This window comes from Lagenorhynchus albirostris, chromosome 1 (assembly GCF_949774975.1).
Source record: "Lagenorhynchus albirostris chromosome 1, mLagAlb1.1, whole genome shotgun sequence".
Taxonomy (NCBI): Eukaryota; Metazoa; Chordata; class Mammalia; order Artiodactyla; family Delphinidae; genus Lagenorhynchus; species Lagenorhynchus albirostris.
The window spans coordinates 48,457,226-48,473,190 of NC_083095.1; the positions used below are offsets into that span (position 1 = coordinate 48,457,226).

General features: G+C 46.4%; 1 protein-coding gene across 3 annotated transcripts in view; it reads left to right on the top strand.

Annotated features, from left to right (window-relative positions):
• The window catches only part of NID2 (nidogen 2), a 78,907-nt gene that overhangs the window by 19,660 nt on the left and 43,282 nt on the right, over nucleotides 1–15,965 (top strand). For all 3 annotated transcript variants that reach the window (XM_060142618.1, XM_060142609.1, XM_060142623.1), the window contains exons 5-8: nucleotides 8,564–8,713; nucleotides 9,146–9,391; nucleotides 10,612–10,812; nucleotides 12,366–12,596. In XM_060142618.1, coding sequence (XP_059998601.1) covers nucleotides 8,564–8,713; nucleotides 9,146–9,391; nucleotides 10,612–10,812; nucleotides 12,366–12,596 — 828 coding nt within the window. The remainder of the gene's footprint in view (nucleotides 1–8,563; nucleotides 8,714–9,145; nucleotides 9,392–10,611; nucleotides 10,813–12,365; nucleotides 12,597–15,965) is intronic.

Sequence of the window (15,965 nt, forward strand, 5' to 3'; positions counted from 1 at the left end):
CGGGGCATGACTATGATACTTATCAGCTTCTGGATGACGTCTACCACTGACATCTTAGAAATGGCAAAACGCCTTCGAAACAGCTGGTTAATACAATGAAACATTTAGGAAAATAAATCTAACTAGAAGTTTTTGAAACTAGAAAAAAAAAGTCAACCACCGTATTAGCAGACAGGGAAAGCTTGAAAACTTGAAAGCAGAAAGGGAAAAATAGGTGAACCTCTGGTTTCACCTCAGGCTGTAGGAAGACTCGGTATCCATGGGGAATTCGTTCCAGGATCCCCCCGCAGATACCAAAATCTCTGGATGCTTAAGCCCCTTAGTCAGCCCTCCGTATCCACGGTTCTGCATCCTCAGGCCCCCCCACCTGCGGGTTCCCCTAACCGCAGATCCTTGACATTGCACAGGATCCGCCGTTCCTCGAATCCGCGGAGATACCGGGGAGCTGACTGTATACAACCATGCAAATTGTTAATTACTTGGTTTTTCTTGGCAGTGAACTTTGTTTTTTCAAACAAAACATTGGCATCCCAGAGGTCCATCAGGCAAAAGTGGACTCCCTCTGGCAAAGCCAGTGGGCGGGGTGGTAGAGACTCACACCAAAGAGCGCCTGCTAACTGTCCAGCCTCAAGCCATCTTGACCAGCTTTTCCTCCTGATGCAGTGGAGGAGTGTGGATTTTGGTGTTTGCTGGAGTTGAGCTTGATTCCCAGCTCTGCCATGTGGTTTGGGATAAGACATTTTCCCTGTTTGACTCTCATTTTCTTCAGCTATAAAATGGAGATAAGGTAGACCTCATCAAAGAGTCGCGAGAATTAAAATTGGGCGTGGAAGCACCGTGCCCAATAAATTTTAGTTTCCCCTTGAAGCTTCATAGCAGTCAGCTTGGTAAACCAAGAAATTAAAATTTAAAGCCCTCCCCCAAATATCTCTCCCTTCTCTTTAAATTTTTTTTTCCCTCTTAGGAACTCTTTTTATAGACTTTTTATTGAGAAATCTAGACTCTTTTAAGATCATGTCCACACCAGGCAAGAATGTCCCAATTTCACTCTCGTTCTAGCCTCGAGCATATTATTTGCTTTGTTCTGTTTTCATAGACCACAGAACCGGCAGTAAATTGGATGCACAAGCTTTCTCTGTCTCAGGGGCCTTACTTCTCCAAGCAGCTCTGGAAGCTTGTTGTCAAACCAAAAGTTACCTGAGCACCTACCATGTGCCCTTCTCTGACTGGGGCACGAGTGGAAGTTTTCACTGGTATTTATCAAATGTCCACTCAGACTCTGAGAGGAAACTTTGCTTGGATTGCACTAGCACAGTTGATCCTCAGAATTGCCCTGTGGGGTAGGTACTATTATCCTTCTCACAGTACAGAGAAGGAAATTGAAGACTGAAAATACGGAGTGATTTGTCTGCGTAAGAGGCAGACCAGTACTGCGGCGAAGCCATGGAAGATTAGAGCAAGCTGCCAGGTAGCACAGCGCAGGGCAGATTCACCTGCGGTGCCATCAGGGAAGTCTTCATGGAGGAGGGGGGCTCGAGCCAGGCCGCGGGGTCGGAGTCTCAGTTTAGAGAGGGAGAAAGTGGGGCATATTCTGGACAGAGGAGTGACAGGAGTGGAGGTGGTGAGGTGGAAATGGAGAGGGAGGGAGGGAGGGAGGGAGTTGGGGGCGGGGGATGTGAGAGGCAGCTGCCACTAAGGCTCCAGATGCCTAGGGCCAGAGACTGCCGGTGTTTTGGGCAGCAGGACAAGCTTGATTCACAGGGGTCGTAGAGATTTTTAAACCTGCCCAGGAGGGTGCAATGGGAAGCTTAATCTGACCTTAGTCTGCATGATGAATTAGAAAGGGGGAGGGACACCTGGCTTTCAGAGACCTCACATGTTCTCACTCCACCGTGGGATCCTGTTGATTCTACTTAGACGGCATTCACGCAGGGCAGGCCCAGGGTGTGAACAGGGATTTCGCTGTAGCTTCTGGTCCAACTCTACTTGTGGCCTTGGGAGAGGCCTCAGGAATGTGTTGCTCAAGCAGCTTCTACCCTGGGATGAATTCGAACAGGCTCTGCTGCCCAGGCCAGCCTTCCAGGCACAAAAGCCCCTCTCCCAGGTGCACCCCCAGGTTGCTGAGGGACTGTGAACAAGAGGACCCCCATACCTGTGAAGACACCTGCATGGGAGAGCCTGCTAGTCTCACGATGGTGGATGTAACCCTCCCCCCACAGAAAAACAGGGTCCTAATAACTGTTTGCCCAACGAGCTTCACTATGTACCACACACATACCCCCAAAACAGACGAAAACTGGAGGGAAAAGCATACCACTGTTTTTCATTATACAGTTGGATGTGGTTTTTCTTATTCGTCTATCATTCTGTGAGGTGGGAAACCTAAGAAAAATCTGTCCTGCAGTGAAAATGTAGGTCCTTTTTCTTGAGGTGGCAGGAAGAGCTGTTAAAAGTAAAAGACAGCTCAGCTGCCTGGGGCAGCCCCGCGCAGGAAGCCCTCCGTCCCCCTTTGCATGATGAACCCGGTCTGCTCCGTGGAGCCTGCTGGCCTTCCACGTGGCCGGGCCAGGGCGGAAGACGAGCACTTAAGTGTTTCTGGAGAAATGAAGACTGAAGGATGGGTCAGAACAAGTGCAGAGGAGTTTTCCATTTGTGTGGAAAACTCCCAATTAGGACAAGTCTCAAGTACCCTGGCAGCACCTTTGCTTCTTTTCCCTTACATAGCCCCATAACCCTACCCCATTTTTCTTTCTGTTTAAGGATAGGAGAAGAGTGAAAAGCATTAACTGGGAAAAAGAAATGAGATTTTTTAAATCCTCACGTGAAGTTTCCTTTAGCAATGGTCTAACCTCAGTTAACAAAGCTGCTGCAAGCTGAGCTCATTCAAACCTGGCCGGCCTCTGCCCTCCTGCTGGGCCCGAGCTGCCAGCAGACTTGTCCCTATCGTTTTTGACTCTCTGCGACAGGAGCTGCGAGGCAGAGCGTGGGTCCCCGGAGGGTCTGGAAGACAGCCTGCCCCAGTGGGTAAAATTCAGGAGAGAGGAATCTGTGGAATGCAAACTATATTTCTCAAAGTTTGGCTCTAGTCCACTTGTGGCTATTTCTCCCGTGGCCCTGGTTTAAAATGCTGATTCCACACCCTTCCTCCACCTTCTGACCCAGAATCTGCCTTTTTATTTATTTTTAAAATATTTATTTATTTAGGCTGCGCCGGGTCTTAGTTGGGGCACACGGGATCTTCAGTTGGGATAGGCGGGATCTTTTTTTCAGCTGCGGCACGCATGCGGGATCGAGTTCCCTGAGTGGGGATGGAGCCCAAGCTCCCTGCATTGGGAGGGCGGAGTCTTACCCACTGGGCCACCAGGGAAGTCCCCGGAATCTGCCTTTTTAAACCAGGTCCCCTGGTGATTCTGAAGCCCATCACACTTGAGTACTGCTGGTATAATGGAAGGGGCGTGGGATTTAGAGCCAGAAGATCCGATAATCTTTGTGGGCCTCATTGGTGTCATCTGTAAAGTGGGGATACCACCTCCTCACCAGAATAGGAAGAAGTGTGTGAAAACACATTCAAAGCTGTGAGGTACAGAGGCATAGAAACGACCACAGAAAAAGAAAAAGTGCCACTTTGTTTTTGCATCTGCTCACTGCACATCTCATCCAGCTGGGATTTAGACACTGATTCCCCACCTTCACGGAATTCAGCATCTTTGAATCCACCTGCAGTTCCCATAGAAATTTGAGAAGTCACGTTGGCCAGACGTCTGGCTTTTCTTCCCTGGTTAGAGAGCCACACGTGGGGTCACATTTCTAGGTCCTGTTCTCCCCCTTCCTCAGGGAAGGGAGATGGCTCCTGAGCTCCCGGTTCCGTCCACTAAGGATCTTCACATGCCCCGCTTGGGGGTTTGGCCTAAGTGGGCCATAAGCACAGCGTTCCGCTTCTCAGCCAGGCCAGGAATGAATGCTAGAGCATTCCCTGAAATCCCAGCCACCCCCAGGAGCTAATTGGTCAGATGAAATTCATTCACTGCATTAATCAGCATTCTCTGGCTCAGAAATGGAAAGTTTGCAAATATCCTGAACATTTTCCTCACTGGACGTAAGAGTCACCCCAGGAGTGGCTAAGGTACAGACTCGTGGGATCCGCCCATCGAGAGTCTGAACTGGTAGGTCTAAGGTGTGCCCTGGGAATTTGCATTTTTAACTGGCATCCCAGGTGATTCTGATGCAGTGGTTCCCAGAATCCCTAGGGAGGAACGCAGCTGTCCCTCTGAATGGTTGAGTAGTTCCGTGCTGAGGGTATAAGACCGTGTCAGGGGCGGGGCGAGGCTTCCCAGATGCCTCAAAGGCGTCGACGGAGCTGAGCTGCCACAGACCTGCTCCCCTAAATGGCGCCTCCAGCCTTCCAGTTCCCACGCCAGGAAATGAACATCCCCGTGGACCCCTCTCTTTCTCCGCTTGTCCTCCCCACCCTGCTCTCCTTCCCTCTCTCTACCCTCCCCCGACTCCTTCTCTCCCTCCATCCAATTCATCAGCAAACCCTGGCAGCTCCACCTTCAAACAACTCCAGATTTGGTCCCTTCTCATCCTCTCCACCAGGACCTCCTACTATCAAGGCACCGGCTCATTCCTGAGGTTCCTGTAAGTCAGACCATGGCACTCTTCTGCTCCCCAGCAGCGTCCCCCCCCTCACTCAGACTAAAGCCCAAATCCTTCCCTTGACCTGTGAGGCCCGACGGGTGAGAACTGGCCAGGATTACCTCTCCTGCCTTCTCCTGTCTCCCTGCCCCGTCCCTCCCACGTACCCCGCCAGCCTGACGGGAGCTCTTACCCTCACTCATCCTCTCCTCTTCCAGGCCTCTGCCCAAAGCTCATCCTCTCCCCAGGCGCTCCGTGGCTGTGTCATTTAAAAGAAGCAAAGTCACTTCCGTCTCCAGCCCTCTTGTTCTTTTACTTTAAGCTTCTGCACAGTTCTTGACACCATCCGCCGTACTGAATAATTGACCTGTCTGTTGACTGCTGCCTAGAGGGGGGAATGTAAGCTCCAGGACAGGAGCTTTTGTCTCTTTTGTTCTCAGCTGTATCCCTAATTCCTAGTCCAGTGCCGGGCCCATAGGGAGTGCTCGATAAGTATTTGTCTGAATTACTGAAAGAATGAAATTGTAACAGGCATTTACCTTTCATCTAAGCTGACATTGTCAGTGTTACACGTGCACGTCTGCATGTGAAGGCAGGCACAGGAAAGGGGTCCCGGTGTTCCTCTGTCTAGGAGCGCACCCATCTTTCCCCAGTGTGACTGGCGTGGGCTGGAAGGCTGAGCTTGTGTTCTTGGCTCAGTAAGTCCCACCCTGGGTATGCAGCTCTCCACACACACACACACACACACACACACACACACACACAGTTGAAAAAGATCCCCAAGCCAGCTTATACCAATAGTTAATTTAACCCATCGTAATTATAGTTTGTCTCATAATAGCCTTTCACGGGGCCCTAACTTATTTTTTGTTAGAAACCTGTGGTCTGCGTGTCCATGAACTTATAAACTTTGTCACAGTTGCATTTGTAAGTTGCTGGCTGCACTGCTGAGCCTCTCTTTTTACCCATAGAAAAGCCATGCCTCCTCCTAGTATTTTAGTTCAATTAACCCAACTCAGCACATCTGTAGTCCTCCTCCAGTTCATCTCTCCCTGTTTCATAATCCTCTCTTAGAAGAGGGATCGGGCGGAAGAACAAGTCTTCACAAAACAACAAATAGACGGAACATAATACAAACCCATCATTTCTTTAATTTGAGGGCAGAACAGTGTTAATGTGATTTTAGTTTTACCTGAATTTCCTAAAAATGACTACCTTTTAGTCCTGCATCAGGTTGTCTTTTTACCTTGGTGCTCAGAAGTACGCTAAGAAATAACGTGATTTCTGGCAATGAGGTGTGAGAAGAGGTGTCATCCTGATTTTGGAGAGGAGGAAACACACGGTGCATGTCTGTGGTTTCTGCAGAGCCACCTGAGTCAGGCTGCTGTTGGTCGTCAGAACTTGGGACTCTCTGCTGCCCCTGCTTCCCTTGTGTTCTGGAGGGAGAGTCCTGATGGCAGCCGATGCCATGAACACACTCACAACTGTGCCAGTCCCTCCAGGGGCTGCTTCTTAACACTTGTGACTTTTCAGAGCTGGAAAACCCCAAGACTTTGACAAGTTACATTCATTTATTTTTTACTCAGACTGGAATTTCCCCCCCTTATTAAACCAATGGTATAGATAATGATACATCGTTTTCTCACAGCAACCTCTTATAATCTTCTTTATTATCCATTCTGTTTTTCTGCCTTGAGTTTTGTGTCACTTTCCTGTTTTAAAAAGTGTTCATGGGGGCTTCCCTGGTGGCGCAGTGGTTGAGAGTCCGCCTGCCGATGCAGGGGACACGGGTTCGTGCCCCGGTCCGGGAAGATCCCACATGCCGCGGAGCGGCTGCGCCCGTGAGCCATGGCCGCTGAGCCTGCGCGTCCGGAGCCTGTGCTCTGCAACAGGAGAGGCCACAACAGTGAGAGGGCTGCGTACCAGAAAAAAAAAAAAGGCGGGAGGGGAAAAAAGTGTTCATGGTGATGCCTAATCTTCTATTTTTATCAAACTGGAATTTCTCAGCTGTGTAGGCCTGGTACCAAATCTTGAGTCACCGACTTAACTCTCACTCTGTTCCCAGTCAGATATTCCACTTGAGTCAAGATCGTCCGTCCTGCCAACCCTCAGCTCACTTCTTTCTCAAGAATCTGTAAGCAGCAGTTAAATACTGTCCAGAAGTTAACACTGCTGCTGCTACTCAGTTCTCCTACCTGTGCTTTTCTGTCAGCTGTGACAGCCATCTGGACAATCTCTGCTGTCTTCTCCCATGTAGCCTTATTTATAAAGTAGGACTCAAACCTGACTGTCCGAAGCCTGTGTTGATTAACCCCAGTCACCTGAGCAGATCCTTTGCCTGGCTCTCGTGATCGATGTCCTTGAGCTCTGCCAGAGGGTGGTTGAGTACAGCTGTCAAGAATCTGGAGCCAGACTTCCTAGGTTCAGATCCCAACTCCACCACCTACTGCCTGTGTGACTTCAGGAGAGTCACCTTAATCTTTGCCTCGCTTGTTTACCTGCAGAACAGGGATTAAAAAAGTCCCTCTTGTGCAAATTAAAAGAGTTAATAAAGTTCATAGCGTAGTACCTGGCACATATTAGGCACTCTTTCAATGTTCACTTTGTTATATCCTCACTTGCTGATCCAAGTCTACGCTGGCTCCATTGTTACTTCTATGGTGCTACGTTCCCACCCTGCCCCACCATTGGTTTGTTTTCTGTTCTCCCCGGAATACTGGGTAAGTGCTGATCTTTCCATTTCTTCTTCCCCTTCCCATTTCCTCCTTTTCAGACCTAGATGTGGAACACAACTGCCACCCAGTTTTTCCCAGGAGCAGGGTATCTGTCTTCCTTGGGAGCCGGCACCTCACAACAGCACTGGAGGCCAGCACTAGAGTTTTGTGCCATCTTTGCTCAGTCGGCTCCTGGAGTCTCCACCCACCTCCTGCTCTGGGGGATGCAGAAGCAGAGGTGTGCACAGCCACTTTGCCTCCTGGTGGCCGTGCCTGGGATTGGGATCATCCCCCGTGTCCCGGACAAAGCTTTCTCTTATCTCTCAGCAACCCCCAGCCACACCCCAATTCCTTGGCCATTTCCCTTTAGGGACAATAGCATCTGCTCCAGTTCCTTTGTTTCCTGGTAGCACAAATGACTCTTTTTTTAATGGGCAGAATAAGCGAGAGCTGGAAGGAACAGCTACTGGAGCACTGAGCTTACCCAGGTCCACGTGGCTTCCTAGAGAATGGTGACTATGGCCAGGCTCTCCGCTGCTGCCCTGACATCCGGCTTGGGCCACACCCACCATGAGAAACCCTGCAAAGGCACAGAGCCTTTCACAGCTGGGCTCCCTGTTTCCTTCCCCTCCATCTCCACCTGCCTCCTATACACTTTCTTTAGGGTTTGTGTGTGTGTGTGTGTGTGTGTTCTTTCTTCAATGCCCTTCTTCTCTTTCAGAAAAAAAAAAATTTTTCTGGGAAGTAAGACAAGCTATAGGTTATTCTCTTCAAGTTCAAGGTTACCAAAAGTAAAAGAATGGTTAGACATAAGATCGTGTTCGTTAGTTTCTCTCTTCCGTCTTCCTCTCGGGAGCTCATTAATATTAGTTTGAACCGTATAAAATTGCTGACCTTTGGCCATTTTTGACCCAGAAAATGGCAGTTCAACCTAACACGTACTTCCTGGTTGGCTTTCCTGTCACTGCACCGAGGGGCGCAGTCTCATCCTCGCTCACCAGCTCTGCAGAGAGACCAGATGGGAGCAGTCAGCAGTACTTCTTGCCAGCAGACAAAGCAAGTTAATTCCCCTGAGTTGAATGTTATTTCCGTCTCTTAATTATTAAAACCCCATTTGTTTATTACACAGCAGATGCTGTGTCCGTGATGAACCTTGGCAACCATGATGCTGGAATCACTTTGTCCTTTACATGCAAGTTTGTTTTACTTTCCAGTCTTCATGTACAACACTGCCAACAAGGAGACCTGCGAACACAACCACGAGCACTGTTCCCGGCACGCCTTCTGCACCGACTATGCCACGGGCTTCTGCTGCCACTGCCAGTCCAGGTTTTATGGGAATGGGAAGCACTGTCTGCCCAAAGGTGAGGGGTGCTGGCTTGATTGGGGCAGGAGCTGCTCTGGGTCTGTTTCTGTCGCTTGCTGTTTCCAGCTGCCACTGTGAGCTCTGTTTATGGACCTTGTGTCTCTACTGCTTGAATCAAAGCCTAAGCAACTTGCAGGTGCTCCATAAAAGTCTGAGGAATGAACATGTTTCAGCTGATTTCCCAACTTGAGGATTAAACAGAAATGTTTCCTCCCTTTTGGCTAGCTCCTTAGGGTGCAAGTGGACAGGAGAGAGGGAGGATGGGAGAAGTGAGATCAAAGGCAGGTCTGTTTTGTACCTAGGTGGGTAGCGGCTGGGTTAGGGAGTTGCGAAAAAGGCTGAAGGTGGAGCGTGGGGAGTTGTCAGTGGGATAGTTTTTATCTGTGCATGTGGACAACGGTCAAGGCTGACGGGGTTTGCTGTCTCTCAGGGACACCTCATCGAGTCAATGGGAAGGTGAGTGGGCACCTCCGCGTGGGCCACACGCCCGTGCACTTCACCGACGCGGACCTGCACGCTTATGTGGTGGGCGACGACGGCAGAGCCTACCTGGCCATCGGCCACATCCCGCAGCCCGCCGCCCAGGCCCTTCTCCCGCTCACGCCGATCGGAGGCCTGTTTGGCTGGCTCTTTGCTTTAGAAAAACCAGGCTGGGAGAACGGCTTCAGCCTCACAGGTGAGGAGGGCCGCAGGTCACCATGGCTTTGGCAGCGTGGAGCCTTGGGTTTTCATTCAGTAGTCAGTTGTGCAATGTTTCAGAGCCACACAGGTGTAGTTTTTCTGCCCCGAGGTAGTTGGGGATGGTTTGGCCTTGCAGGACTGTTTTTAAAAGACAGTGATTTCTTCTAAAGGTTCTCCAGGTTGTTCTGAGAAATAAGATGATCCCATGTGGAGCATTCGTGCCCTCCTACCTTCAAGAACCCTTGACGCTGCTTTGTCAGACTCCATGTAATTCGGTTGTCACTCACAGATCTGCCAAAGAGGGATGCAGGTGGTAGTTCCAGGGCATCTGGAGATGATTTTACTCCATGGGGGAGGGGTGCCTTTCCTCTTTGTCCCCTGATGACTCTGATCTATACTAGTATAGACGGTGCTTCTCAGACTTTAACCCACCTGCACGTCACCTGGGGCCTCGGGAAAGTGCAGGTTCTGATTCAGTAGGCCGGGGGTGGCGGGCCTGGGGATCTGTGATCCTGTTTTCCTAGCAAGCTTCTAGGAGATGATGATGCTGGTCTAAGGACCACCCTTTGATAGCAAGGGTGTAGAGAATACTTCTTGGCTTCTCACCTCACTACCCCTTTATTGCACATAAAGTGTGAGAGAAAAGTTCTTGGCCCTCCAGCCGTAGAGCTCAATAGGCATTTGTAAGATCTTGCTTTTAATCAAGTTTTGATAAAACCTTGAGTCAAAAGTAGATAAATAAAATACAGTATACCTAGTCACATTTGAATTTCAGATAAACAATAATTGAATAATTTAGTATAAGTATGCCGCAAATATTGTATGGGACATACTTATACTAAAAATGTTTTTTATTCATCTGATATTCAAATGTAAATAGGTGTCCTGGGGATTTTTGATTGTTTTTGTTAAGTCTGACAGCCATAGAAAGAGAAAGGTCAAGGATGTTCCTAGGGGTTTATTTTTCACAGAAAACAAGTTCCTACAAAGAGAAGCAGTGTGAGATGGGATAGAGTGGAACCATGCTCTTTAACAGAAAGTTTGGGGAACTGGTGAGATCAACAGCTGATAGTACTTAACCTTCGTTATCAGATCTCCTTAGGCACCATCCCCAACAGTAGGAGAAACTGGGAAGTGGAAGTATGAACTGGTGATTATTGCTGGAAGATGCAAGGCCCCCTTTCATCCCTGTGCTGGATTTTTTTTCCTCTCCAGGTGCTACCTTTGTCCATGACATGGAAGTTACTTTCTACCCAGGAGAGGAAAGGGTTCGAATCACTCAAACTGCTGAGGGGCTGGACCCAGAGAACCATCTGAGCATTCAAACCAACATTCAAGGCCAGGTGCCTTACATCCCAGCAAACTTCACAGCCCACATTGCTCCCTACAAGGAGCTCTACCACTACTCGGACTCAGGTACGTGCAACCAGTTCTCCGTAAAATGGGGATGGTGCGCATCTCACGAGATAGTTGTGAGGATTATGTGAGTGACTACGTGGAATGTCCTTATAGAACAGTGTGTGACACATGAAATGAGCTCAGTGTTGTTTTTATGATTCTTGTTATTTTATTAGTGTGAGAAAAGTCATGGCTGTTGTACACAAGAATATCAACATCCCTACCCAATATTTGCAGATGATAATATGATAACAACCTTGTCTATGGGCTGGGGAGGGATGGTATAATTTTGCACAGTTTTTAACCGTCCTGCTCTCTGGGCTGTGGAAAAATATTGATTATTGGAATTTATACTTGTTCTGTAACCTTGGTTCAGCCTGCTTTGAAATCAGAGATGCCGTACAGTGTTGTAAAACTACCACTGGATTTGGAGTCAGAAGACAGGAATTCTTACGGATGAGTTTAAAGTATGTGGGGAGTAAGATCACTTACTGTCTGAGAGCTTATTTTCTCATCTTTAGAATGAGAATAATCACCCCTTTTCTGTCTCTCTTACATGGTTGATATGTGTAAGGTGTGATGTGTTCTGTAAGACACCCCCTGATTTTGAGATGCTGCCCCAATCTCAGTTGCTGTCCTGCAGCACAGGGCTTTGTTTTGAGTTGTGCCTTTGCTCCTCGTGCGGTGTGAGAGCTGGAAGCCAGGCAATAGGCACAGGGAAGCGAATGGGCAGCAGAGATCTGGCCTGGGCACAGGGTAGCTGATGGCTAGAAAACTGCCTGGCCTCCCAACTCTGCACTCAGGTGGAGATAAAAGACGCCCACCCCTTTCCCCAGAAGCCTCCAGACTTAAGTGCAAGGTGTTGGAAGTCTTCTGTGCACTGATGGATGGATTGGTTGAAAACTTGGGGGGAGTGGGGTAGAGTCAGGCCAACTTGAGTTCCAGTTCCAGCTCTGCATACCAGCTTTGCTTCTTATTTTATTTATTTATTTTTGCGGTACGCGGGCCTCTCACTGTTGTGGCCTCTCCCGTTGCAGAGCACAGGCTCCGGACACACAGGCTCAGAGGCCATGGCTCACAGGCCCAGCCGCTCCGCGGCATGTGGGATCTTCCCAGACTGGGGCACGAACCCGTGTCCCCTGCACAGGCAGGTGGACTCTCAACCACCGCGCCACCAGGGAAGCCCCCAGCTTTGCTTCTTAGACTACTTAATTAACTCTCTAACCTCTGTGAGACTCTCCACACAAGATGGCAGGGCCCACCTCACTGGCTGTTGTGAGGAATAAATGAGGCACTGCTTATAGAGTGCTGGGCATGGCTGGCATATAGTAAAGTCATTCTTTGTGAATATTGACAGCAGCGATTATACCTCCTGCCTCTCAGTGCTTTGGTTTTACATCTACGTGGGTTCTTGGGACCGCCTTGCAGGTTTCCCATATAAGCTCAAACTTCCCAAGGGGACATGCTCCAGCAACTACATGAAAAACTGTGCAGAGAAACTCACCTCACATAAAAAGCCTCTATTTAGTATCTGTAAATGTCCTCGTTTGACTGAATAATGTCTATTGCAGCTGTGACCTCCACAAGTTCCAGAGCCTACTCCCTCACGTTGGGTGCCGTCAACCAAACACGGTCCTACCGCCTCCACCAGAACATCACTTACCAGGCATGCAGGCATGGCCCCAGACACCGGGTCATCCCCACCACCCAGCAGCTGAATGTGGACCGGGTCTTTGCCTTGTACACGGATGAAGAAAAAGTGCTCAGATTCGCTGTGACCAATCAGATTGGCCCTGTTGAAGGTATGGTTTCCCTTTTTTGTTATTGCTGGGCAAAAATTACATCCAACCTTCTTTCTTTCATGCCTTTTGAGTGGCCTCAGAATGATTCACATAGGTTACTAAGGGTAACTGAGTGCCAGGCTCTGTTAGGTGCGGGGTGTAAGGATGAATAAAGCAGGGTCCTGTCCTTGAGAGGTAGAAATGGAACTTTTAGAATAGTGTTCCTGCCAAGATCAGGAATAGAGCATATACATGAGGCTGGTTTGCTGCAACACCCAATTGTGTGTGCCGTCTGTGTTGGGGATACACCTGTGAACAAGGTGTGGCCAAGTTAGGAGGGAGTTTGATGCTGACAAATATTTGTTATGATTGTGATAAGTGCAGGGTGCTGTGAGCCTAGTTGCAAGGTTCAGGAATGATGTCCCCAACGAAGTGAAATTTTAGCTAAAACTTAAAAGATGAGAAGGATTTCACCAAATCAAGGTGGGACAAAGAGCCAGTGCCTAGAAGAACAAAGTGAAATAGAACTTGCATGTATGAAAAAAACCAAATTAGCATCGTACTTAATGAGGAAAGACTGGTTGCTTTCCCTCTAACATCAGAAAGAAGATGCCTGCTCTTGACACTTTATCACTGTACTGGAAGTTCTAACCAGGGCAGTTAGGCAAGAAAATGAAGAAAAAAAAAAGCCATCTAGATTGGAAAGGAAGAAGTAAAATTATCTCTATTCTCCTTTGACATGATCTTATTTGTAGAAAAACTAAGGAATTCATTAATTTAAAAAAAAACTGTTTGAACTAATAGTAGTTCAGTAAGGTTGCAGGATATAAGATCGGTGTACAAAAATTAATTGTATTTCTATAAAGTAGCAATGAGTAAACTGAAAAGGAAATTAAGAAAACGATTCCATTTCCAAAAGAATAAAACATTTAGGAATAAATTTTTAGGAAGAAGTGCAATACTTTTACATTGACATCTATAAATGTTTTTGAAAACAAAGATGGCTTAAATAAATGGAAAAACATTTTAAGTTCATGGATCAGAAGACATATTGTGTTTTTAACATTATTTTTTAATTGAAGTATAGTTGATTTACAATACTGTGTTAATTTCTGCTGTACAGCAAAGTGACTCAGTTATACACATATATATATTCTTCTTCTTTTCCATTATGGTTTATCCCAGGAGATTCAATATAGTTCCCTGTGCTATACAGTAGGACCTTGTTTATCCATTCTAAATGTAATAGTTTGCATCTACTAACCCCAAACTCCCAATCCATCCCTTCCCCTCCGCACCATCCCCCTTGGAAACCACAAGCAGAAGACATAATATTGTTAAGATAGCAGTGCTTTCTAAATTGATCTATAGATTCAACACAATCCTATCAGCTGGCTTTTTTGCAGAAACTGAAAAGGTGATCCTAAAATTCATATAAAAATTTAAAGAACCCAGAAGAGCCAAAACAATCTTGAAAAGGAACAGAGTTGGAGGAATCATACCTCCTGATTTCAAAACTTAAGAGTAATCAATACAGTGTGGTCCTTGAATAAGGATAGATATACAGATCAATGGGAATAGAAGTGAGAATCCAGAAATAAGCACTCACATTTACAGTCAATTGATTTTTGACAAGGATGCCAAAACAACTCAATAAGGAGAAAGAGTAGCCTTTTTAACAAGTGGTTCTGGGATAACTCTGGATATCCACATGCAAAAGGATGAAGATGGTCACAGCAATAAGACAAGAGAAAGAAAAGACATCCAGATTGGAAAGGAAGAAGTAAAACTGTCACTATTTACAGATGACATGACACTATATAGAGAAAACCCTAAAGTCTCCACCAGAAAACTATTATGACTAATAAATGAATTCAGTATAGTTGCAAGATACAAGATGAATGTGCACAAGTCTTGCTTTTCTATACACTAATAATGAACTATCAGAAAGAGAAAGCAAGAAAACCCATTTAGAATCACATCAAAAAGAATAAAATACTTAGGAATAAACTTAGCCAAGGAGGTGAAAGACCCATACTCTGAAAAGTATAAGACATTTATGAAGAAAATTGAAGATGATACAAAGAAATGGAAAGATATGCCTGTTCATGGACTGGAAGAATTAATATTGTTAAAATGTCCATACTAGTGAAAACAAACTACAGATTTAATGCAATCCCTATCAAAATACCCAGGACATTTTTTTCCACAGGAATGAAAACAGATAACCTGAATTAGAACAAATAATCTGAAAATTTATATGGAACCACAGAAGACCCCAAATAGCCACAGCAACCTTGAGAAAAAAGAAGAAAGCTGGAAGTATCATGTGCCCGGACTTCAGACTATACTACAAAACTACAGTAATCAAAACAGTATGGTACTGTTATAAAAACATACCCATAAATCAATGGAACAGAATAGAGATCCCAGAAATAAACCCACACATTTATAAACAGCTCATAAAACTCAATACCAAAAACTAAATAACCCAATTAAAAATTGGACAGAAGACCTGAATAGACATTTTTCCAAAATAGACATACAGATGGCCAACAGGCACATGAAAAGATGCTCAACATATCCAACATATATATCCAACATATATAAATAGCTCATACAAATCAACATAAAAAACCCCCAAACAACTCATTGAAAAATGGGCAGAAGAACTGAGTAGAAATTTTTCCAAAGAGGAAATGCAGATGGCCAATAGGTACATGAAAAAGATGCTCAACATTGCTAATCATCAGGGAAATGCAAATCAAAGGCACAATGAGATAGCCATTCTGACAGATGTGAGGTGCTATCATCAAAAAGAACACAAATAAATGTGTTGGCAAGGATGTGGAGATAAAGGAACCCTTGTACACTGTTGGTAGGAATGTAAATCTGTGCAGCCACTGTGGAAAACAGTTTGGAGGTTCCTCAAAAAACTAAAAATAGAACTACTATATGATCCAGCTGTTCCATTCCTGGGTATGTATCTGAAGAAAATGAAAAAAAATCAAGAAGATACATGTGCCCCAATGTTAATAGCACAATTATTTACAATGGCCAAGATATGGAAGGGAATCCAAGTGCCAATCAACAGATGAATGGATAAAGAACACCTGGTACACACACACACACACACACACACGCGCGCGCGCGAATACTATTTGGCCATGAAAAAGAGTGAAATTTTGCCATTTGCAACAACACGATGGACTTGGAGGGTTTTATGCTTAGTAAGATAAGTCAGACAGGGAAAGACAAATACTGTATACTGTAACTTATATGTGGAACCCAAAAAACAAACATGAATGAAATGAATATAACAAAACCGAAATAGAGAACAAACTAGTGGTTACCAGTGGGGAGAGGGATGGAGGGGAGGGAGAAGGTAGG